The sequence below is a fragment of the Spinacia oleracea genome, chromosome 4 (assembly GCF_020520425.1).
Source record: "Spinacia oleracea cultivar Varoflay chromosome 4, BTI_SOV_V1, whole genome shotgun sequence".
Lineage (NCBI taxonomy): Eukaryota > Viridiplantae > Streptophyta > Magnoliopsida > Caryophyllales > Amaranthaceae > Spinacia > Spinacia oleracea.
In genome coordinates, this window is record NC_079490.1 from 153,839,253 (window position 1) to 153,863,397 (window position 24,145).

Consider the following 24,145-nt stretch of genomic DNA (forward strand, 5'->3'; position numbering starts at 1 on the left):
TTGTTGTAACATGTTGGTTGATCGATCTATGACGAATTTAATTGCCTTTTATTGGGAACGTTAATTACGTTGTAAACTTTAGTGACAGGTATTAATTATAAATGTATTCCCGGTATTGGGAATGAAGCGTCTAATTTCAAAGACGATCATGTCGGAATTTCCAACTAAAATATTAAAAAACGAATATTTTTTAAAAAAAAATAAGTCATTTGCAACGCACGTTAGCTCAATGTGCGAGGCAAATGACTTAATTTTTTGGCGCGCCTTATTTGCGTCGCACATTTAGCTAATGTGCGTTGCAAATGACTTTCAGCACCATGCCTGAAAAGTTATTTGCGTCGCACATTAGCTAAATGTGCGACGCAAATAAGGTTCATTTGCGTCGCACAAATGTGCGACGCAAATGACTTTTAGTCATTTGCGTCGAGAGCTTTTGCCACGCACGATGTGCGACGCAAATGTGCTTAAAAGTGCGATGCAAATGACCCTTTTTCCACTAGTGCTATGTTCTTTTTTAAGTGTTATTTGTTCTTTTCAAACCATGATATGTTCTTTGTTAACAATCTATGTACGTTGATATAAAAGAACAAACTATGTTGATTTAAAAGAACAAACTATGTTAATGACACAGTAAAAGTAAAGGTGTGAAAAGAACATTAGAGGAAAGGACAAGGAAACGTACCTTAAACACTTGATTAACATTTATCAGGAGCATCAATATTTTTTAATAAATCTTCAAAAACTGATCTTAATCCTCGGAAAATATCACGCTCTCCAGAGATTCTCTTGCTTCGAAAACTAGCCAAATTGAACTAGGGTTTTTCTTAATTCACTCATTTTCAACAAACGACAAACATTCATAATGAATTTTAGAGAGAGAATAAGGAGAAAATGTATTTTTTTACTCTTTCACTCACCATCTCAATATTTCTCTCAAAAAATCTTTCTTATGTTGAGAGAATATAAATCCTCTCATATTTCTCTCTCTAAACTGTATTTCTAAAATGGCTATGGTTATGATTCATAAGTACAATTATTATATATATAGTTGCTGAAAAATAGAAAATCAAAAAATAGGAAGTAGAATCAAAGAAGAACAGAAAAGGAGAAAGGAAAAATTATTAAAGAGTGCATAATGAAAACCGTACACGTGTTTTTATCTTGTTCTTTTAACAAAGTATTATAAAAAGAACAAATGAAAAGACTAAAAGAACAAATATAGAGACTAAAAGAACAAGGCAAGTACTTTGTCCCACAATAACATATGATTCTGAATCATCATTAGCATCATTCTATTATGAATTATCAAGCATATTATTCATAATATCTCAAAAAATAATAAGTTAACATGTATAATAACAGAAAAAGAACGCAATCAAAAGAACAAAGGATAAATAAAAAGTAACACGAAAAATAACACAATAAAATAAAATAAACAAATTATGAAACTAAAATGAAATTGAAAATAATAAAAAAGAAGAACACAATAAAATAAAAGAACAAATTATGAAACACAAATGGTCTATTTTTCTACTATAATGAAAGTGTTTTTTTAATACGAGCATATGTTCTTTAAATACGTTAAACTGTTCTTTTCAAGAAAAAAAATCGTAATTACATAATCAAAATCTTCAAAATCAACGATTTCAACGAAATCAGCATGTTATTACATAATTTGATTCATTAAAATCATCAAATTCATGAAAATACGATTATTACAAAATCAAAATCATCAAAAACACGATCAAAATCATCAAAACATACAATTTATTATTACAAAATTGAAAAATTACCTCCCAAAATCTGATTATCAGCTGCAGAATTCAGATTTGAAGAAGCAAAATCAAATTAATTTGATGTTGAAGCAGAAAAATCAACAAATTTTTGGGAATTTTCATTACTTTCTCCTCTAAATCCCATTTAAGAAAACCTAGTTCACACTTTCTCTCTCCTCTTCACAGTTTGAATTCAAAACATAAAACCAAGGAGAGTATATATCGCAAAAATAACATCGAATCAAATAAAAACGCGAAAAACATAGCTTAAAAGAATAGAGCCTTTAATGTTCTTTTGTTCAAGGGAATTGTTCTTTTGTTCAAGGGAACTGTTCTTTTCTCTGGGAATTTAACGAAAACGCGCGTTTTATGTTTAATGTTGGTCGTTTTGACCCCGGTGCATCTAGAACTGCGTGCACATGCCTGCACCATCAAAATTGCGGGTGTTGTATACTTGCACTAAACTGACATGGTTTAAAAAATTATAATTACGACAATAGTTAAAATTTACTTACCGATATGGGATATACCACAATTGCCGATAAACCTTCTTTTGGAACAAGTCGTCTTCCACTCTTGATCTAAAGGTTAGTTAAAACCGAAAGCATGTATCTGAGAAATCATAGGTTTGAATCTCTCATCCCGGCCAATTTGTAATTTGTATTGCTCTTTCGATTCATTCGTGAATTTTTTGTAAAAAAAATTTAAAAAAAATGTTTTACTAACACCGTAGAGCATTAATAGTATGGTAATTCTTATTTATCCACTCTTAATATCTTTTTAGTAGATATCTTTTTATCCACACTAACTAAATATCTTTTTGCATATATTTTTTAAAACTAAAAGGCATGCATAAAATACACCTCACACCCCCTTTTATTTCTAAGAGATTATTTAGAGGATGTCCCAATCAACCTCTAAATAAGAGGTAGCTAGAGGATGTCTCCCAATTAACCTTTAAATAAGTGGAGGCTAAGAGTTACCATAATTTTATTAATAGTTAGCTGCTCGTAGAGATTTTCTCTCCTTAAGAGATGACTAAGAGTCAAATACAATTTATGCTCTGATTTAAAAAAAAGTACATTAATCTAATCATTACTGAATTTCAACTTACACTTTATAGTTTACCTAAAATAGAGCTTTATAATGTTTCACAATAATTCCTAATTATGATTCTTATTAGCTATCGATCTATATTCAATTTTGGTTTTACATACGAAGTACATATTTGACATAGGTAGTTTATATATTCACATCAATTAAGCCAGTACTTTATAAACTTTTCATCACAATTAATGAAATGAAATATAATACGGAGTAGCATCTATATTTTGGTAGTAACAAATTAATATTGAAGCCACCAAATGTTTTCAATGTACCCCACACACAAGAAAATGTACCATGTTTGATCGCATTTATTTCCCTACCCAACATAAATTAAATGTTACTAACCCCTACCATATGCTTGAATCTACCATATGTGAGGGGATGTGACAAGTCTAGAAATGGGTGCAAAATTTCCAGATCGAAGTGTTTCGTTTAAATAATATATCCAATTATACTATTCATTCGACTGGAAAGTGGAAAATCACAAAATGCCCTTATACTGTAACAAAGTTTTCCATTCATATTCTTATCTCTAGTTGAGTAGTTTCACACACATTAACATATATGATATATAGCATAAATATCGTATGTTTTGCTTAAGGGCGGCCACATTGGGAAGATGGGAATAGGAAGTTGTTTATTTCCCATGCTTAAGGTGTTGTTGCTACTTGTTATATTGGCTCCTGGGATAGCTTATGGCTCAAGGAAAACTATATCCCATAATATAAATGTTGTCAAAGTCATTAAGTCTGGCGCAGAGGAAAAGCTTTCAATGGCGACCTTGTTTTCAAACTTGAAGCCTAAATCAATCATTCCTCGTCCATCCGGCCCATCGCTCCGTCACAACACTTTTGGGTTACAAGCTTCACCACCTTCATAGTAGGTTTTACACCCTTAATTAATTTGCTTGCATGCATCTATTTTCGCATGAACTCAACTCAAGCTTTATGTTTTACTCTTCTTCTTTTATTTTTCGTTAAATGTCTTCTCTAAAACCGTATTTGTATTGTTATTAATACGTACGCAGTTGATATACTTGCAAATATATACTACCTGCACCTGCACCTGCACCTGCACCTGCACCTGCTTATATGTTATTATAGTTTATCAGTTTTGTCCCTATGTTTTTTATGAGGAGGAAGAAGTGGAAGCTGATATGAAGATGACAAGGTAGAGAAGAAAGTTATCGAGGAGAAAAAAGTCTCAACATTTAACTTTTCTGTTATTAGGTGGTAAAAGCCAACTTTTGAAAAAAAAATTAGGTGGTAAAATACAATTTAATTTTTTTTAGGTGGTAAAAAACAATTTTTTAATTTTTTTAGGTGGTAAAAAATAATTTGTCCTTACTAATAATATATAAAACTATTCAATTAACCCTTTAAAATATTTATCTATCAACTTTTATTTTTAATAATATAAAAGTTAGAGAAAATTGGGTAAAAGTTATGTTAGTGTACAATAAATTTATTGTACACCTTATGTATGCAAAACCTTTTGTTTAATTTATTCATCTAATATGCATATCTTATATGCGTAATATGCTAATTTGAGAAAGAACGATGGGAGTAATATCACTTGAGTCTAATATGTTAACAGGCATGTCGTGGAATCTCAATAGTATATTGAGAAGGAACGATGAGAGTAATATCACTTGAGTCTTGTATGTTTGATCACAAGTCATAATGGATTAAAAAGGAGTATCGCTTGGTTGCATGTTTATCAAATGTCTTGTTGTTGTGTCTTGAGTTCACCTTGTTAGAAAATATTAATAAATGTAAAGTGCAATTAGAACAAGCATCAAAAATCTTGGAACGTATATACCTTGAGTATGAACAATGGGGGGAGTATCTTACCAAGGAGTTTGCACTTTTATTAATGATACAAGACGTTGTTTCATTTTATTTCTTTATTATTATACGATAGAATTCCGTCGGTATGGTCCGGCAAGTGAGTTATTTATTTTATTTATTTTGGTGTTTGGTGGGCTCCCAACACCCTTCCTTTAATGGATATTTTCTTTTAGGCTCGTTCGAAGTTTATTCTTAATTAATCTATGAGTCAAGGATCGTGTCAAGAGTCGAGTCTTAACTTCATGATTAATTGTTTATTAAATGGCTTTTGCATGTGGAATATTTATTGTGAGTGAAGCATGTTAGTACTAGGATTTCATTCTAGCTTGTTCATACTCAGCTTTCGCTGACTTCGTGATTCATGTCTTTTGGTCATGGCCGTCGCCTTAATGACCTTATGATGATCCACCATTGCATTTGCGTTGTTAGGGAGTATATTTTCAATAAGCTGGTTTATAGAGATAACTTGCGGGAGAAGTTATCTAGCATGGGATGTGTTTGAGCGTTGTTTTCTCCTACATCTAAACTCTATTATTTTATGTTAATCTAGACTATTGAAACTAATTAGTTAATGGATTTGGTTTTGCTTCGTTATGGTTCCAACTTGTATGGAGACCATTAACTATTATTAATTTTTTTTGAATGTTAGCTATATTTCCGCTGCATAATTCTGGTACTAGCCTTAACCGTTATCATGGTGGCGATAATATTTTAGTAATTCATTTACTTTAAGTTGGAAAATGGTTTTATAAAGGCAAGAAATTATTAGGGTGCTACAGGCACTCCTTTTTGTCTCCATTAAGAAGACTACGTCGGGATGCTCAAAATTTAGCAACTTTTTTAGCCTTCCAACTGCTCGGTGGTTGCCAAGTCCCCGATAATTGTAGCTAAGGATACTCATTGAGTTCAACGGGGCTAGTCTCCGCCAAACACCGCCGTTGAAACAGTATAGGTTGCAGACACAACACTTCCCATCTGTGTTAGGAAAAGAAGTATCATGAACAGTTGCAGAAGAGTCATACATAGGAGTATCATCATATAAGGGTGCCCCCACGACATATGAATTAATCTCGCTTGAGCCAGTTTCTTTCCTCCCCCTCTTCAATAAACGGGCATCACTTGTTGGCCCCAGCACTGCCTCAACTCCATTACTGCCCCTCTCCAGCTCTCCTCCTCTTCTATAGGGTTTTCATTCACTATAAGTACACCTTTTCCTACCACCCTTCCATCTTCAAAACCCAGCTTCTTTATGTTCTTTTCGAAATTCAGTTTTTCCTTCGCTTTACTAGTGCGAAAAACTACCTTAGAACTCCTGACATAGCTTTATCTCCTCCTCCTTCTTAAAGTCAACAGTTCATCTCCTCCTCATTGGTAATTGGTAAATGGTAAACCACGCAGCCACAATTCGTATGGTAACTCGGGGATAGGGGTTATATCATCGTACTTTAGACACTGTTGATAGTACGTTGTGTCCAAGCTTCTCACACGCATAACATATGTCCATCAATTTTTCGTACTTGAACTTGACCCATTTTATGTAGCAATGTAGGGGTTTGTCCAACATCACGTCCACCCTAAACCTCATATATTTACTCCAGCTTATCGGGTCTGTCTCATCAAATTCAACAAAAGTCCCCATTTTTTCCGCTAGAGACTTGGCCATGGATTTTGTTCGTTTGTTCAAGGGTACGTCCTCCACCTACACTACCACCTCAGCAACTCATACACAATTATTGACGGCTGAACCCTCTCTTCTACCTTTAAAAAAAGTCGCGCTCCATTGAAGAACCAAGGGCCATCCTCCAACACCTTAACTTATCCGACATCGCGAAAAAATGGAATATGAAAATATTATTTTATATCTCCCTAACCATCATCCCCTTACCCAACCTCCAAGCAATTCTCAGCGTATTGCGCATGCTTTGACACTGAACGGGCTAAGGGTTATAAGTTTTCAAACAAGACAAAACGAGAGTTGTTCAGTTATAGCCTCATCCTCCGCATCCTCACAATCAACTATCTCCTCCTCCTCCTCCTCCTCCTCCGTCAAGGTCAGGCCATTAAGTTCTTGTTCAAGGATTTCCTCCCTATTACCCACCCCTCTATTCGAGTTCCAAAAAGCCACAGAGATGAAAGTTACCTCGTGGATTAGAAGGTCAGTCATCAAATCAAACCAAGGGATCTCACAAATCACTAATTAAGAGATTGGAGAAGAAACTCCACCGGTCAAAACCCTGTGCAAACCCTAGTTTCGGCTAGAGAGAAAATGTAGGGTTACTTTACCAAGGATTGATAATCTATTTGTGGAAAAATAAATTGAACCCTTATTGAAAGGAGTAAACTGTACTGAAGGTCCCTAAACTTTGCCAAAAGGAACAGTTAGGTCCCTCAAGTTTCAAAAGGAGCATTTAGGTCCCTCAAAATGGATGGAAAACGCTGCTTTTTGTTTTCCGTCACTAACGTCCGTTAAAATGCATTTAATAATATTAAAAATTATTAAAATAAAAGGAGAATTAATATACACGTAGATTAATGATTGAAAACAGATGATTTTGATGAAAATAAGCGTTTTCCAATTACTTAGCCTTTTCAACTTACTTTTTCAATGTGTACACGTGGAAACCTTCCAACTTCCCACGTTTTTTCTGGTTCCTTCCTAATAATGTTTTGGCGGTAATTTTTTACTGTTCCCAACCCTATTTCCCCCCTTTTCACTTCCTATTTATATGGTCCCCCCCCATTTTCACTCTCAGTTGTCTTTTTGCCATTTACTCACTCAAACACTTAAGAGAATTTGAAGTTGTTACTCTGAGTTTTCTGCAAAAATGGGTTCTTGCGTATCAGGAAAGAGGACTGCTGATTCCAAGTGGGAAGGTCTCACCAGGAAGAGAACAAGAATATCAAGATGGGACGAAGGTATTTTCATTCAATTTGTCGGTTTTTTCAATAAATGTTTGCAGTTGAGCCATGATAAATTAGGGCTTTTTTGTTAAGTAACTTTTTCCCAAAATTGGTGCATGCATTATCTTGATTGTGGTGTTTTATATGTTAATTTAAACAATCGTGGGCTGATTTCGCATAATTTATCAATTGAAGTTGGAATTAGGGTTTCGTCCGTTTTTACTTTCCAATATTTAATTCGAATTGATGCTTGCATGTTCTTGAAAATGGTGTTTAATATGTTAAATTATACAATTGTTGCCTAATTTGGAATTAATTTAAACTAGATTTTGTAGTAATTAGGGTTTCACTTACTGTTTTTGATTCACTTAAATAAAAAACAGAGTTGATTAATTCGAATTGATGCTTGCATTTTCTTGAAAATGGTGTTTATTTTAATCTAGATTAAACTATTGTTTCTTAATTTAGAAGTATTTTAATCTAGATTCCGTATAATAATTAGGGTTTACTTACTGTTTTATTGACTTTGGCCGTTACTTTGACTTTAGGAGCCCATGCTTTAAGGGAGGCACACCCCCTTTGCCATCATCAAGACATTCTAATCACCCAGATCTTCACCAGGCTGGACTGGGAGGGGCAGTCTGCTGTGCAGAGTGTGTGCAAGCAGTGGCGTCGGTGGGCCAAGCTGCGGTACCGCCTCCCATACCACTACCCTCAAGGATGCTACCGTGCATGGCTGCGTGAGTGGGTCATCATGGACATCATTGACAATGATGGTCGTGACTTCCACGCCTGGTTGGACAAGGACATGACCGTCTACTTTGACGGCTTCCCCCTCCTTTTCAAGGAAGAGGAGGAGTAGCTGGTGGTGGAGGCCATGCAGGGTGGGTGGTGGTGGCGCTGGTGGTGGCCCCTCTTTTGTCAAGCTTTTGTTGATCCAGCTTGTTTATAGCTTTTTTTATTTTTAATTTTCAAGGACAATTACATTACTACTGTCATTGCAATGTTGGTTTTTGTGGAAGGTGACAACTGTTGGTTTTTGGTATTTGTCACTGCTATGACAGTAGTTTATACTTAACCGTAGGCTTCTCCCTCAATAGTGGATTGAGGTTGTAATGTAAGGGTTGAAGCCTACCCTTTTGTAAATTCAAATGGAATGATCATGATGAATGAATGAAGATAACTGTTTCCTTTTGTTATCTCTTGTGTTGTTATTCAAGCTTTCATTTGGTTTGATTTCTTAAAGTTTTGTTCTTTTAATTGATATTGTTTTAACTTTGATCAGATGATGTTGATGATTTGACTTTGAACCCTTGCATATATGTGCATCATGGTGGTGAATGGGTTGTGCAAGGTGATATGGTTTATAGTGGGGGGAGGGTGGATGTCTTTGATTACATCCATGAGAATGCAGATGGCAAATATGTTAAGGAATTAGTGGATAGTTTAGGTTATAATGATATAGAGAAAGTACATTTCTGGGACCCTAGGAAAGAATTCAAGAATGGGGTTAGGTTTTTAGGTTTTGATAGTAGTACTTGTGACCCTTTCTTAGCTTTACTCTTTGAATACAAAAGCATTCATATATACATTGAACATAAAATCAAACCCACCTACAACTTTAACTTAAACAGGAGTGCAGGAGGGGGAGGAGGGAGAGGTAGCTTCCTTGAGTTGTTGAATACTGATGTGGTTGACTTAAATTCTGATTATGTGGAACCACCTTTTACAGTACTCCCACCCAAACAAACTGAAACTCAACCTGAAACTCAACCTGAACCTCATATTCAACCTCAAAATGTGCCTCAACCTGAAATTGATTATGATTCAGAGGGTACAGATGAAGATGATGATGAGTTAGCCACTGCTAGGTCTAAGATATCTGATGATATGAGAAGGGAAAAGGCTTATTTTGAGGAGTTAGTAATGCTGAAAAAACTAGCAGAAAGTAAAGTAGAAGGTGGTCTGAATTTGGGGGATGACTTTGATGGATACAGTGACTTAGACAGCCCTAGTGAGTCAGAAGATGAGGATGATGTTGGTTACTTAGTTGCACCACAACACCATAAGAGGGGGAGAGGGAAACAGAAGCAAAACGACACTGAAACTGAAGAGAGGGAAGCCACTTTTTATGTTGGGCAACAGTTTGAGAATCCAAAGACATTTAGGAAAGCAATCATAGATTATTCAATTGATAAAGGAAGAAACATTCCATTTTCTAAAAATGATTCCACTAGGGTTTGTGCAGAGTGTGAGCACAAAGATAAAGGTTGTAAATGGAGAATTTGGGCTTCATGGGAGAGAGGAAGAAGGTCATTTACAGTGAAAACATTTGTCAGTGAGCACACTTGTGGTAGGACACTTATCATTAAGAAGATGACTTCACATTGGATTGCAGAACACTACCAGAATCTGTTTAAGGTTAACCCTTACATGAGAGTGCAAGATATTCAGGAAACCATTTGGTTAGAAAAGGGTATAAGGGTGAGCAAAGACAAGGCTGCCAGGGCTAGGAGAAGGGGTCAAGCACTCATTGTTGGTGAATACAAAGAGCAGTATGCATTACTCCCAAGGTATGCAGCTGAGATACTAAGAAGCAATCCAGGGAACACAGTGAAGTTGAAGTTGGATGCAAATGTGTTTGACAGACTGTATTTGTGTTTTGAGGCACTTAGGAAAGGGTTCTTGGCAGGATGCAGACCTTTCATATCACTTGATGGATGTTTCTTAAAGGGACCATTTGGGGGTCAATTGTTAGTAGCAGTAGGGAGGGATGGAAACAATCAAATGTTCCCTTTGGCTTGGGCTGTTTGTGAGGTTGAGAGCACTGACACATGGAGTTGGTTTCTAGAACTTCTAGCTACTGATTTAGGCACTAGTGAAGGAGCAGGGTACACTTTCATGTCTGACCAACAAAAGGGTTTACTTGCTGCTGTGTCAAATGTGTTTCCACAAGCTGAAAGTAGGGTGTGTGCAAGGCATGTGTACTGTAACTTTAGGGGAGTGTTTGGAGGTGGTTTAGAGTACAGAAAACAATTTTGGACTATTGCAAAAAGCAACACAGTAAATCACTTCAATGAAAACATTGAAGTAATGAGGGGTATTTCACATGAAGCTGCTGAAGACCTACTGAAAAGGAACTACAAGAAATGGTGTAGGGCATTCTACACTCCATTATCTTGTTGTGACAGTGTAGACAACAACATGAGTGAGGTGTTTAATGCATACATCTTGAGTGCAAGGCACAAGCCTATTATTACCATGTTGGAAGATATCAGAGAGGGTTTGATGGAAAGACTGCATAAGAAAAGAGATTTCATTGGGAAAAAGGAGATAATGTTGTGTCCTAGGATCCAAATTCAGTTAGAGAAACACAAAATTTGGGCTAGGGGTTGGAATGCATACTGGGATGGTGGGTTTTTCTATGGAGTAAGAGAAGGTGCAACACAGGTTAAGTATGTGGTGGATCTGAACCAACATACTTGCAGTTGCAATGCATGGCAGGTGAGTGGGATTCCATGCAAACATGCAATTGTTGCTATATGGAATAAAGTAGACCACCCAGAACAATATGTCAATGCATATTTCTGCAAACAGACCTACATGAAGGCATATGAATTTTTGTTAGAGCCTTTAAATGGTCCTCAAGAGTGGCCTACTTCTGATAGCATTGTTGTGGCTCCAAAGGTGAAAAAGGTCAATGGAAGACCTAAAACAAAGAGGAGATATGGTGTTGGAGAGGTAACTGCATCTGGTAAGCTGAAGAGAACAGGTTGTTCTATGAAATGCAGCTTATGTGGTGTGATAGGCCACAACAAAAGGGGTTGCAAGAATGCCCCTAAGCAACAACAACACATCAACAATCATGCTACTGCAGAGCAGACCACACCACAGCAACAACACCCAAGAACCAGTTCAGCTATACCAATGCACAATAGGGGTGTGGGTATTTATACCTACCCAAATGGGTATCAAAGAATAGCTACTGTAAGTCATTCAATATACTCAAATTCTTTCTTACATGTTACTTTACTGTACTGAAGCCAACTTGTTCCTAATTTGTTTTAATTAATGCAGCCTATATCACAACACTTCCCCACACCACAGAGGCAAAGACCTCCTGCAGCTTTCTATTCTGATCATGGGGGTGAGCAAACCATCTACTCCTTCCCTGCACATGACTTCCCATTGTCACAGACTCAACCAAGTCAAGGACACACAATATCAAGCCAAGCATTGCAGGATCTTGCAATGGCTAGAAGATTAGAAAAAAGACCATGAGGTTAGATTTTATTGAATTTAAAGTCTTCATTACATTTCATTAGTGCAGATCATTACATTTTACCTACCCACTTAACCCACTTAACTTAAAACAAACCAGATAAAAAAAAAACAGAACCACTAGGATTACAACCCACACTTCACATTTCACACTAATAGGTCTTCTCATCTTGCTCATCACATAGTCTGCCTCCCTCTTCCTTGCATAATTGTTAGCTTCACTAAGTTTTGTCCTAAAACTATCAACTTCAGCAGCAAGGCTTTGTTTATCTTGCATTAACCCTAGTATGACAATTGTTTGCCAAGTTGTTGGTTCTTGTTCATCAATCCATCTAAAAAAAATGCAACCCCTTCTGTTTGTTTCAACATCATAATCTGGACAAGCAATGAACCTCCTTCCAGGATTTTCTTTTGTCCATGCCTTTTGAATGGATACTGTGAATCCACAGTAGCACCTCTTAGGGTGTTCATTATCACCATTGTTGAACAAAGAGATAGCCCTGTTCATCATTCTGCAAATAAATTACGTTTTAATAATATATTCCTAAATATGTTTAATTATTGTTAAAATAAGCTAACTTAAGATTTACAAAAAAATGGCAGAAAAATACCTTTTTATGTTGAGAAGAGTCAGCTATGGTGGAGCAACAGAGAAAAAACACAGAGCAGAAGATGGAGAAGAAAGAATTTTTTTTTTTAAGTGTTTTGTTGTTGTTTTGATGTGCATGGAATGTTAAATACTCTGTTTTTTGAGAGCCTTAACGGCTATATTTTTGTAAAAAGCTAACTGAAATGAATTTCCCTTTATTTAATTATTGGTAAATGGTAAATGTAACTGTTTTTTTGTCGTTTAGTGCCTTTTATTTAGTTTCCTTTTAATTTAAATGCATTTTAACGGACGTTAGTGACGGAAAACAAAAAGCAGCGGATTCCATCCAAACGCAGGGACCTAAATGCTCCTTTTGAAACTTGAGGGACCTAACTGCTCCTTTTGGCAAAGTTTAGGGACCTGCAGATCTATTTACTCCTTATTGAAAGTATAACTTTAATAAGTTGTTTAATTTATATATAATTGAAGAATGAGTTTGAGAAAGTTGGGTTATGATTTGTTTGCCTTTGTTTTTTTTTTTTTTAATTGAAAATTAAAATTACTTTTAAAACATAACAAAAGTTGTGTATGACACGGGATCAAAACTAGTTTGCTGTTAATATATTGGTCTCAAAAACTAGTTTGCTGTTAATATATTGGTCTCAAGGCCTACACGGAAACAACAACAAAATATGAATAAGAAATTGTTCATGGATGAATAAGAATTTGGTTTAGGAACTATGGACTTGGGAAACAATTATGCGGCGTAACCGGTTATGATTGATTATTATGCATTGCATCATGGTTATAAACTACTACATTTGTTTAAAATTATCTTTTCACTTTTCGTTTTATTCCGTTTTAAAATATTATTTACAATTTGCTTTATTCTATTGGAAAAATGGATTTTAATAATCTTATCTTTGACCGGTTTTCTTTTATTAATCCTGCATATGGATTTTTTCCCAATACTCCAATCTTTTGGATCTATTCTCTTTTAATGGTCCTAACAGATAACCAAGCCGTTGTAGCATGTTACCTCAACACGTGTCACTCTCTTATTTATCTAATATTTTTAAAAGGGTTTTTCCCCTTTTCCTCCTTTGCTTTTTTTCAAGCCGACATACGCCTCTCCTTTAATGATCCGACGACTAGGTGGTGTATAATTGTTCGTGAGTGAGCTTATGGGGGTGAATATAATGAGTAATTAAAAAATTAACCAGTTCTTTAGGTGGACGGTCATAAGGGAGCATTAAAAGAGAGTAGGTCCAAAATGTTGGATTATTAAAAAAAAATATCGAATGTGGGATTAATAAAAGAGAAATGCCCAAATGTTAGATTATTAGAATCAATTATTCCTATTCTATTATTGGACATGAAAATTTAGTATCTTGTCCCACAAAATTATAACTTTCCACTCACTTTCTCTTACTTCATTCATTCTTTTTCTTTACATCCACCCATCTTTTACATTCTACTTACTTTATCCATATTATATTATATTAAACCACATTTTTAAACTTTTTTCCTATTTGTCTTAATATTTGTGTAAATAGTAACCGTAAAGATCATTTTATAACGGAGGTAGCATGACATTTGATGCGACAACTATTGACCGTCTAAATATACATACTCTCGCTGTATTTAATTAAAAGATATACTTTCTATAACCAACCGTATATAATTAAAAAATACAATTTTTTTTTTGGCATGTCATGATCTCTAATTCCAATTATATTAATATTTATCTTCTTTTTGTGGTCTTCACATTTATTCACATCACCTTTTTTACTACAAATAAATAATTTACCTCACTACTCCACTTTTATCTTATTTTATTAAATTCAACCCACTCTCTTAAAACGACCTAGTATCTTAGTGATCATAATATTTCTTTTAATTAAATACGGATAAAGTATCAACTTTATCTAACACCATGGTCGGTTCTTCATGCGAACATGCTATTGTTTTGAGATAGTGACCACCACACCACTAGTACTAACCGTTAACATATTTATTGCTCTCTGCCCAGATTGCCCAAAGCTTAAAAAAGTCATATGGCGATAGTTTTGTACACTAGAAGAGGACAGCATTAAATTAGGATTTTCTTTTGTTCCCAACCGAACTTTGAATTGGGAAACCGTTTTATACTCCCTCCATTCCCTTTTGTTCTTCCCCTAAAGAATGTTGGGTGTGGTTTAAGAAAACTGAATCTTGGTTTGTATTGGGATATGAGTAATGATTGGGTGTAAGAATAATGATTGGGTGTAAGAAATTGAATAAAGTAAAGAGAGAGAAAGTATTTAATTAATAGGGAGAAAAGTAGATATTTTATTAAAGTAATGAAAGAAATCAGAAAAAAAATTCAGTCACATGGGGTATGGGACCCATCAGCTGTTACATGGACCAATCAGATTTAATCATACAATGACTCACGTTTTTTTTGGCTGGAAATTAAGCCCAAACAATTGATTTCAGTTTTCCCTCCAAATTTTCCCCCCAAATAAAAAAACAGGGGATTTTTAATTTCCCTCCAAATTTTTGAGGGGTTGACATAGTGAATTCCCTTTATAAATAGGGTCACTTTCCCCCCACAAAAGACCAAAATCTGACTTTTACCAAGTTCAATAAATACAAGCAAAACACCAAAATTTCTTCCTCAATTCAGCATTAAATAGCAAAAAAACAGGGGACTTAATGGCTTCAGATCAAGAGGATGACGATTTCCTCGGATTTTCTGATGATGAAGGCGATGGCATTAACTCCGATTCTGACTCAGAGGTAGGTGATGATGCTGCTGACTTGGTACAAGCTTCTCAAAATACTGCTGCTGATTTTGGGGACATTGGGTTTAATGAAGATGTACCAAACAGCACTGAATATGTACAGCAAGTACCAGAAGTAGAAGGGGAAGGGCACCAGCAAACTACCAACTTTCAAGAGGTACCATTTCTTTTTGATTTGAACTTTCCACCACCATCAGAAAATGCATCACCAATTCATCATCAAACAGCAACACCCAGAACAGATCATCATAAGCCTAGGACTCCTAGAATAAATAATGAATTGAGGCTTGAAATTTTGGTGTACCTGCTGAATAGAAAAATTCCAGATTCAGAAACTCTTTTGTTTGGGACAATAAGGGATGCAGCCATAGAATTTGATTACAACAGAAAAACCATAGGGTCAATATGGGACAAAGCAAAGAAGCAGAAGGCAGCAATGAATTCATATGTGGTGGAAAGTAAGTATCACAAGTGTGGCAGGAAAAAGGTTCAAGTCACATATGACTCTATTGCACAAATAGCCATGGGGGACAGAACATGCATTGTAGATCTTGCAAGAATGCTCAATTTGGGACCAACAACAGTATGGAGGCTCATCAAGAGGAAAATTATTAAGCCACACTCAAGTCCCTTGCATCCAGGCATTTCAGATGCATGCAAAATGGCAAGGATGAGGTGGGTACTCAGACTAATAATGGATTACACTATACCACAGGAACCAACTTATTACAGCATGTATGACTTCATTCATATTGATGAGAAGTGGTTTTATTTGACTCAAAAAAACCAGAGAGTTTATCTTGCAAACAATGAACCCTATCCACATAGAAGTGCAAGTTCAAGAACCAAGATACCAAAATTCATGTTCATGGCAGCAGTAGCCAGACCAAGGTGGGGTGAAAATGGGAATTGTGAATTTGATGGTAAAATAGGCATATTTCCATTCACAAATGCAGTTGCAGCCAAGAGGACATCAAAAAACAGAGTAAAGGGGACCATTGAAACAAAGCCAGTGAAGTCTGTGAATCAAATTGAAACAAGGGCAATGATGATCAACATGCTAATTCCAGCAATCAAGGCAAAGTGGCCACCACATGAAGGGGAAAAGGTCATCTATATCATTCAAGATAATGCAAAGGCACATATATTGCAAAATGATCCTGAATGGCAACTACACTACAAACAAGATGGGTTCACTTTTGTGTTGACTCAACAGCCAGCAAACAGTCCAGATTGCAACATCTTGGACTTGGGATTTTTCAGGTCAATACAATCACTTATGCACAAGAAAATGCCTAAAACTGTGGAGGACTTAAGTGGAGCAGTGTATGATTCTTTTAATGAGTTGCATCCTAAGACATTGTCTAATGTGTGGATGACATTACAGTTTGTTTCTAATGAGATTCTAAAACACAAAGGCAACAATGATTACCAACTTCCACACAACAAGAAGAAGATTTTAGAAGATGAAGGCAGACTGCCAGAGCAAGTCAAGGCACCTATATGGGCAGTTAATGAATGCATGCAACTCTATGATGAATGGAAAGCAAACCAGTGAAGCAAGGTGAAAACAATTAGATAACTTTTTGTGTTTTGGGGACATGTTTTTAAATTGACAAGTAAAACCAATGTGTCACTTTTGTAAGCTTAAATGCAAGCATAACATGTAGGCAAAACATTTTGTAAGCATATCTTTTGGAAGCATCAATGAATGAATCTCATGTTTAAGTTTAGTAAAGTTTTTTTTCCATCATTCTTATTCACATCAATGTAGAGTAATCAAGGCAAGGCAATAAACATCAAATGAGTACATAACAAGAACAAGGCAGCATTGGCAGAAAAAGTACAAGGCACAAGAGGTAAGGCAGCATTGGCAACACTATAAACAAGGCAGCATTGGGTTCTTAAGAACAAGGCAGCATTTGCAATATCACAACTCTAAACACATCGGCTTCAAAATGGAAATAAATAATAATATCACATCATTTTCAGATGGAAATTATTCCCATTTTGAAACCGATGCGTCAAAAGATGTAATTTTGACAAAAACAATCAATTCATCATTGATAACACATGGAATATGCCTCACATAAACAAAGATTCATAAATATCTCAGAATGTCCCCAAAAATCATTGAATCAAACCCTTTCCAATTAAACTTAGCTCCTGAAAAACATCATGGATGCTAATGGTGCATGAGTTTGATTGAAAAACAAAGGGTTTGACACTCATAAAATGAAGACTCATCACAGATCACAAGGCATAAGTACAAAAACTTCTTCACATCACATCTCTAAGCACATCGGCATCCAAATGGAAAGAATGCATATCACATCATTTTCAGATGGAAATTCTTCCCCATTGGATGCCGATGTGCCAAAAGATGTAATGGTAAGGAAACAAGAACAAAGCAGCAAAAACAAGGAAGCAATGAACAAGGCAACATCATTGACTCTCAGTTAAGTTGTTTTACATCATTGACAGATTTGTTTCTAAATGATTTACAACCTCACCACCAATTCACCAAAGGGGATACTAGATCAATCAATGATGTGACATGATCTGTATTCCCTTTGGTGATTGGTGGTGAGGGACATGTTTAGAATCAAATATCTCAGGTTATCAACACATACATCACAGATCAGAAACACTAACATCATTGAATATCAGAAACACATTATACATGTTTTGCAATACATGAATTGCCTCTCCTGTCTAACCTGACATAAGATCTCAGAATGTCCCCAAGCATCATTGACACAAACCCTATCCCCTAACACTTAGCTCCGGAAGAGCATCAATGATGCTAATGGTACACAAGTGTTATTGGAACATTGGGTTTGAGTCTCAGCAAATGAAAGACTCATCACAGATCAAGCATAACAATAACAATCAACAATGCATCAGATCACCATGAACTGATCAAAGCATAGGGTTTGAACCTCATCAAATGAAAGACTCATCACAGACCTCCACTGATTCATGGGACATGAAGCATTAAACAGATCATTAACATGTAGGGTTTCATTTCTCAGACATATTGACACACATCATTGATCAAGTAGTTTCAATACTATCATATCTTTAACATTCTTCTGCCGAATGGAATGATTGATATTCACATTCCATTGTGTGAAATGACATTCACTCCGTTCGACAAAAGAAGTTAAAGGACAATTATCAAAACAAAGATCTCAGAATATCAACACTAACATCATTGAATATCAGAAACACATTATACATGTTTTGCAAGACATGAATTGCCTCTCCTGTCTAACCTGACATAAGATCTCAGAATGTCCCCAAGCATCATTGACACAAACCCTATCCCCTAACACTTAGCTCCGGAAGAGCATCAATGATGCTAATGGTACACAAGTGTTATTGGAACATTGGGTTTGAGTCTCAGCAAATGAAAGACTCATCACAGATCAAGCATAACAATAACAATCAACAATGCATCAGATCACCATGAACTGATCAAAGCATAGGGTTTGAACCTCATCAAATGAAAGACTCATCACAGACCTCCACTGATTCATGGGACATGAAGCATTAAACAGATCATTAACATATAGGGTTTCATTTCTCAGACATATTGACACACATCATTGATCAAGTAGTTTCAATACTATCATATCTTTAACATTCTTCTGCCGAACGGAATGATTGATATTCACATTCCATTGTGTGAAATGACATTCACTCCGTTCGACAAAAGAAGTTAAAGGACAATTATCAAAACAAAGATCTCAGAATATCAACACTAACATCATTGAAGATCACAAACCTCCTAATATTGATCTCAGAATGTCCCCAAGCATCATTAAAACAACTCCAAACCACAAACACTTAGCGCCCGAGAAATATCATTACTGATACTAATGGCAGCACGAGCATTTGTGGTTAGTTGGACTTGTTCCTCAGCAAAAAAAAGACTCATCATCGATCACAATAAATAAAGGGACATTATTGTATCCTAAAGGGACATGCTTGGACATTAAGCATTCAACACCAGGCCACACTGAGAGGACTGAAATAACTCAAACCCTATCCCCAAATTATATTCATTTCATGCCTTTACTAATCCAAAACATAGTTATACTGATCAAATCTCATACTCACCAAAGCATCATATTTATCATACACAAAACATACCATAAAACAGGGGACATTAAGCCATCAAATCATGTTCATCACACAGACAACATTCCACAAAATTTCATAACCATATGGAAACACCATCATCCAATCATCATTATCAATATCAATATCATAACATCATTATCTAACATCAACATCCATACAACTAATCACAACATCATCATCCAAACAACAACACCCCTGGCCAACAACAGATCACAGTTGTTGGCATCCACCTTATGACTCCACAGCTAGCCAGCATTCAATAAAATGAAAAAAGGGAGAAAGGAGACAGACTTATCTAAGCATCATCAGATGCTGAAGCCGATTTTTTTCCCTTTTCTCCTTTCTTTGAGGAGGGATAACCAGATGAAAGTTGTCCTGGAGACCCAACAGCATCACCATTCTCATTTTCACACTCTCCAACATACACCAGATCAAATGAATCAGACCCACTTGGTTCCTTGCAATCAATAGGGGACAAACAACATGATTAGTGCCATCATAAAATAACAGGGGACCATGAATTAAAATCAGATTTAATCAAACAACTCAAAATAAAGTTCCAAATAATTTCAGATCACCATGGTTACCACATGCAATGAGATAAATGAAAGCAAATCACACAATAATTCCATTATAATCCAACTAATTTTCCGAATACATCCAGATCCCATTTTTACCCAAAAAATGTGAAATAATATCCCAAATACATCCAGATCCCATTTTTAACCACATGCAATGGGAAAACAGATCAACAAAACACATGAATATTCCGATTTTCTTCAAATAATTTCCAAATAGCTCCAAATAAAATCAGAACTCAATTTTAACAACATGCAATGAAAAAACAGAGCACAAAATAAAATCAAACAACTCAATTTTAACAACATGCAATGAAAAAACAGAGCACAAAATAAAATCATAACTCAATTTTAACAACATGCAATGAAAAAACAGAGCACAAAATAAAATCAGAACTCAATTTTAACAACATGCAATGAGAAAACAGAGCAAAGAATAACATAAAAAGCCCGAATGAATCCAACAAATCTCCAAAAAATTCCCAAAAAATTCGAAATAATACCAGATCTGCATTTTTAACACATGCAATGGGAAATCAGAGCAACTACTCCAGAAAATAATCCGACTTTAATGAACAATACTCCAAATAAATCAAACATTTATCAAATCCCACTTTTTTAGACATGCAAACATTCATCAAACCATTTTAATAAAACCGACATCAATAACCCTAAATAAATCGCAAAAAATCAAAATTAATACCTCATCGGAATCTCCTTCACCGAAAAAACGCAGATCTGAGGGAGTGGGTTTCCGATCGTCATATTTTGACTCAACCTCCTCTCCTGGCTCCACTTCCCTCTTCCGAAACCATTCTTCCAAATAGTTTCGAGTACTCGTATTTTCTTTTTGGGCCAAATACAGATTGTTTTTATATTCGGCGGAGTAGGAATGCTCGTTATTGGGACAGTTGCACTTGGATCCCCAATCACAGTTGGAATCGGGGATTCTTTGACCAGAAGTTCCCACCCCAGAATCACCTCGCGTTCTAGACAAAGAAGAACCCATAAAGTACGAGAAAAACAGAGATCAGCGACGATTAGGGACCAAAAAGGGGACAAAAATAGAGGGGATCTGATCGGAAAATGATTCCGAGTAATTTTTATGAACGTTTTTCGGCGAAAACGTTTCAGATTTGCGAGATTTGGAGAGGAAAACCCAGATCAGAGGCGGAAAACCTAGGGTTTTCTCAAGAACAGGGGAGGAATTTTAAGAGAGAGAGAGAGTGAAATAAGAGAGAGAGAGAGATCCGAAGAGGTGAGAGAGAGAAATCAGAATGAGAGGTGAGGGAGGGATTGTGAGATAGGGATGGGTAATAAAGGGAGGGGGGGTAGGGTTAGGTTAAATAATTAAATAAGGTGGGTGGGGTAAAAGTGGGTGGGAAATGGTAGAATCTTAGGGTATTTTTTGTAAATATTGGGGAATCTTAGGGTAAATTGGTAAAAAAACTATGGCCAAAAATAGTAAAGATTCAGTAGGGGAAGAACAAAAAGAAATGCTAAAAAAGGAAATGGGAAGAACAAAAAGGAATGGAGGGAGTAGTAATTAGGGTTAGTTCAGTATAATACGGAGTATAATTTAAGATTAAACTATAAACTAAAAAATAATAATATTTATTAGTAATCATGTTGGTTTTGAAAATTAACTATAAAAAACTGAAAACTATTTTTTGAAGTTTCATGTTTTGATTATCAATTTTGTAAAAAACAGAAAACTAATAACAAAAACTATAACTAACGGGCCTATTGTGCTTCTGATCCCTCTATTTCATACGAAGTAGAAGGAAAATTTGTCAATTACTACCTAACTAGTTTGTGAGTTTGTGAATTACTACCTATCTTTAAAATTTGTCAATTACTACCTATATATTGGACAATTAATGCCAATTACTACCTATATATTGGACAACTAATGCCAATTACTACCTAGGTATCATTTAATCTAATTTTCTTCTATTTAGTCAACTAATTATATAATATCGCCCTAATCATATTAATTATTTTAATAATAAATAAAAACTATACCCCACATATTACTAAAAAGTTTACCCAACCCAAAAATTGTTAATAAAAAAGTCACTGTGTTCTCGTACTCCTCCTTCCTCAAATGAAGCTGAAAAAATGTATGCTCTTCAATCTCTATATAGGCTAAAAAAATAGTCCCCTTAATTAAGCATACCACTCTGTAGTCTGTACCTTAATTGGCCAAAATACATAAAACCCCTAAACTTTCTCAAAACCCCCAATTTAATTGAAATTAGAACCCTAATTTACGAAATTAACAATAGCAGAAAATTGGGCATGCCTTGACGAAATTGGTGTCCAGGAAATGTTATTCGCCGGAGAACGAAGCAAGGTAGTACCTGTAGAACGAGCAAGAACAAAAACTTGGTCTCGATGAAAGAGAAAATGTTAAAGGACTGGGAGAAGAACCGTAGAGTAAAAAGGAAGAAATTGAGTAGAATTGAAGAGAAGAACAGTAGAGCAAAAGGGAAGAAATTGAGTAGAATTGAAGAGATGAATCGAAGAGCAGAGTAGCGTCAATTGTCTCAATGAAGAAGGAGATGATGAATAGTACGAAGAGAGGATGAACATATTAGCAAAATAATTATTTTTTTATAGTTTCGGGTGGGGTAAATTTTTGGTAGTATGTGGGTATTTTTAAGTTTTAAGTGGTTTTAATTTTTTTATTAATTAAAATAATTAACATATAATTAGGTTGATAATATATAATTAGTTCATTAATTAGATAAAAAATAGATTAAAAGCTAACTAGGTAGTAATTGACATCAATGGTTGAAGATGTAGGTTACTAATGACAACTTTTAAAGATGTAGGTAGTAATTCACAAAATCATGAATAAGCTAGGTAGTAACTGACAAATTTTCTGAAGTAGAATTTAATGTTCTACCCCGTTCTTTCGCTTTAGTTTCTAAACAATAACTTAAGAGAGAGATAATTAATATCTATGTTTCAATATTTTGTTTACAGTTACTATTTGTACTTTAAGACAAAAATAGAGAATGTGCAAAAAGATGGATAAATATAATAAAAATATAGATAATGTAAGAGAGATGTGTAAAAATGTGGGTGCATATAAGTAAAAAATGAATAAAGTGAGAAAAATTGAAAGAAAATATTGTAAATGTTGTGGAATAAGAGGAGTAAGGTATTAAATTTTCATATCCAAAAGGTAAATATAACACAATGTAAGAACATTATAAAACAGACTAAAACGAAAATATTAAAGATCATTTTGACACAGAGGTAGCTAGTAAATATTTAATTTGCTAGTTAAGGTTTTATGAGTGTTCGAGTTTCAGTTAAGAGTTTCTGAACTTTAGTTATGATGTCAGAAGTTTTCGTAAAGGTTTTCTGAGTTTTAGTTATGATATCATAAATTTTAGTTGAGATTTTCTAGGTTTTAGTTATGATTTAAGAAATCTTAGTTAAGATTTCAGAAATTTTAGTGATGATTTTGAAGTACTAGTTAAGATTTTTCGGGGTTTATTCAAAAAATTTAGTTACATATTTTTGAGTTATAGTTAATTTTTTGAGTTTTAGTTAAGATTTCAGGAGTTTTAATTAAGGTTTACTGAGTTTTAGTTATGATTTCTGAAGATTTACTTACGTGCCTTTGAGTTTCAGTAAAACAATTTGAGTTTTAGTTAAGATTTCATAAATTTTAGTTAAGATTTTATGAGTTTTAGTTATGCTTTTGAAGTTTTAGTTACATGTTTCTAAGTTTAGTTAAGATTAAATTTATTTTAGTTAATACAAATTTGTTTGAAAATCATTACTACTCAACTCGTAAGTGTAACTATTTTATTATTCATTTAGTTACGATTTTACGATTTTATTACTTTTAGTAATGTTTTTCACTAGTTTAGTTACTACCGAAAAAATAAATTTATGAGTTTTAGGTAACATTTTTTGAGTTTCTAGTTACGTGTTTATGAGTTACTAGTTAAATTTCTGAGTTTTAATTAAGATTTTCTGAGTTTTAGTCTTTAGTTACGATTTCCTAAGTTTTAAATGTTTTGAGTTTTAGGTACGTATTTTTTAGTTTCATTTAATATTTTATGTCTTTTTGATAAGATTTCTGAAGTTTTAGGCCCTGTTCGGTATT

The 24,145-nt window shown here is 34.8% G+C and overlaps 2 protein-coding genes across 3 annotated transcripts; one reads left to right on the forward strand and one right to left on the reverse strand.

Moving 5' to 3' along the window:
• Positions 1 to 8,244: 8,244 nt before the first annotated feature.
• On the forward strand, positions 8,245 to 11,915 carry LOC130460058 (uncharacterized). The gene is made up of 2 exons (XM_056827711.1): positions 8,245 to 11,620; positions 11,711 to 11,915. Exons 1-2 carry the CDS (start codon positions 8,993 to 8,995, stop codon positions 11,912 to 11,914), a joined length of 2,832 nt encoding a protein of 943 aa, XP_056683689.1. The 5' UTR covers positions 8,245 to 8,992; the 3' UTR covers position 11,915.
• A 2,890-nt stretch (positions 11,916 to 14,805) lies between these two features.
• On the reverse strand, positions 14,806 to 21,522 carry LOC130460059 (uncharacterized). Of its 2 annotated transcripts, none has more exons than XM_056827713.1 (3): positions 20,720 to 21,522; positions 19,730 to 19,895; positions 14,806 to 15,593 (listed from the first exon to the last, which is right to left on the reverse strand). In XM_056827713.1, exons 1-2 carry the CDS (start codon positions 21,023 to 21,025, stop codon positions 19,734 to 19,736), a joined length of 468 nt encoding a protein of 155 aa, XP_056683691.1. In that variant the 5' UTR covers positions 21,026 to 21,522; the 3' UTR covers positions 14,806 to 15,593; positions 19,730 to 19,733. The 2 variants fall into 2 exon arrangements, with proteins under 2 accessions (XP_056683691.1, XP_056683690.1); XM_056827712.1 differs by having other exon boundaries at positions 14,806 to 15,596; positions 20,720 to 21,517.
• Between the last annotated feature and the right edge of the window lie 2,623 nt (positions 21,523 to 24,145).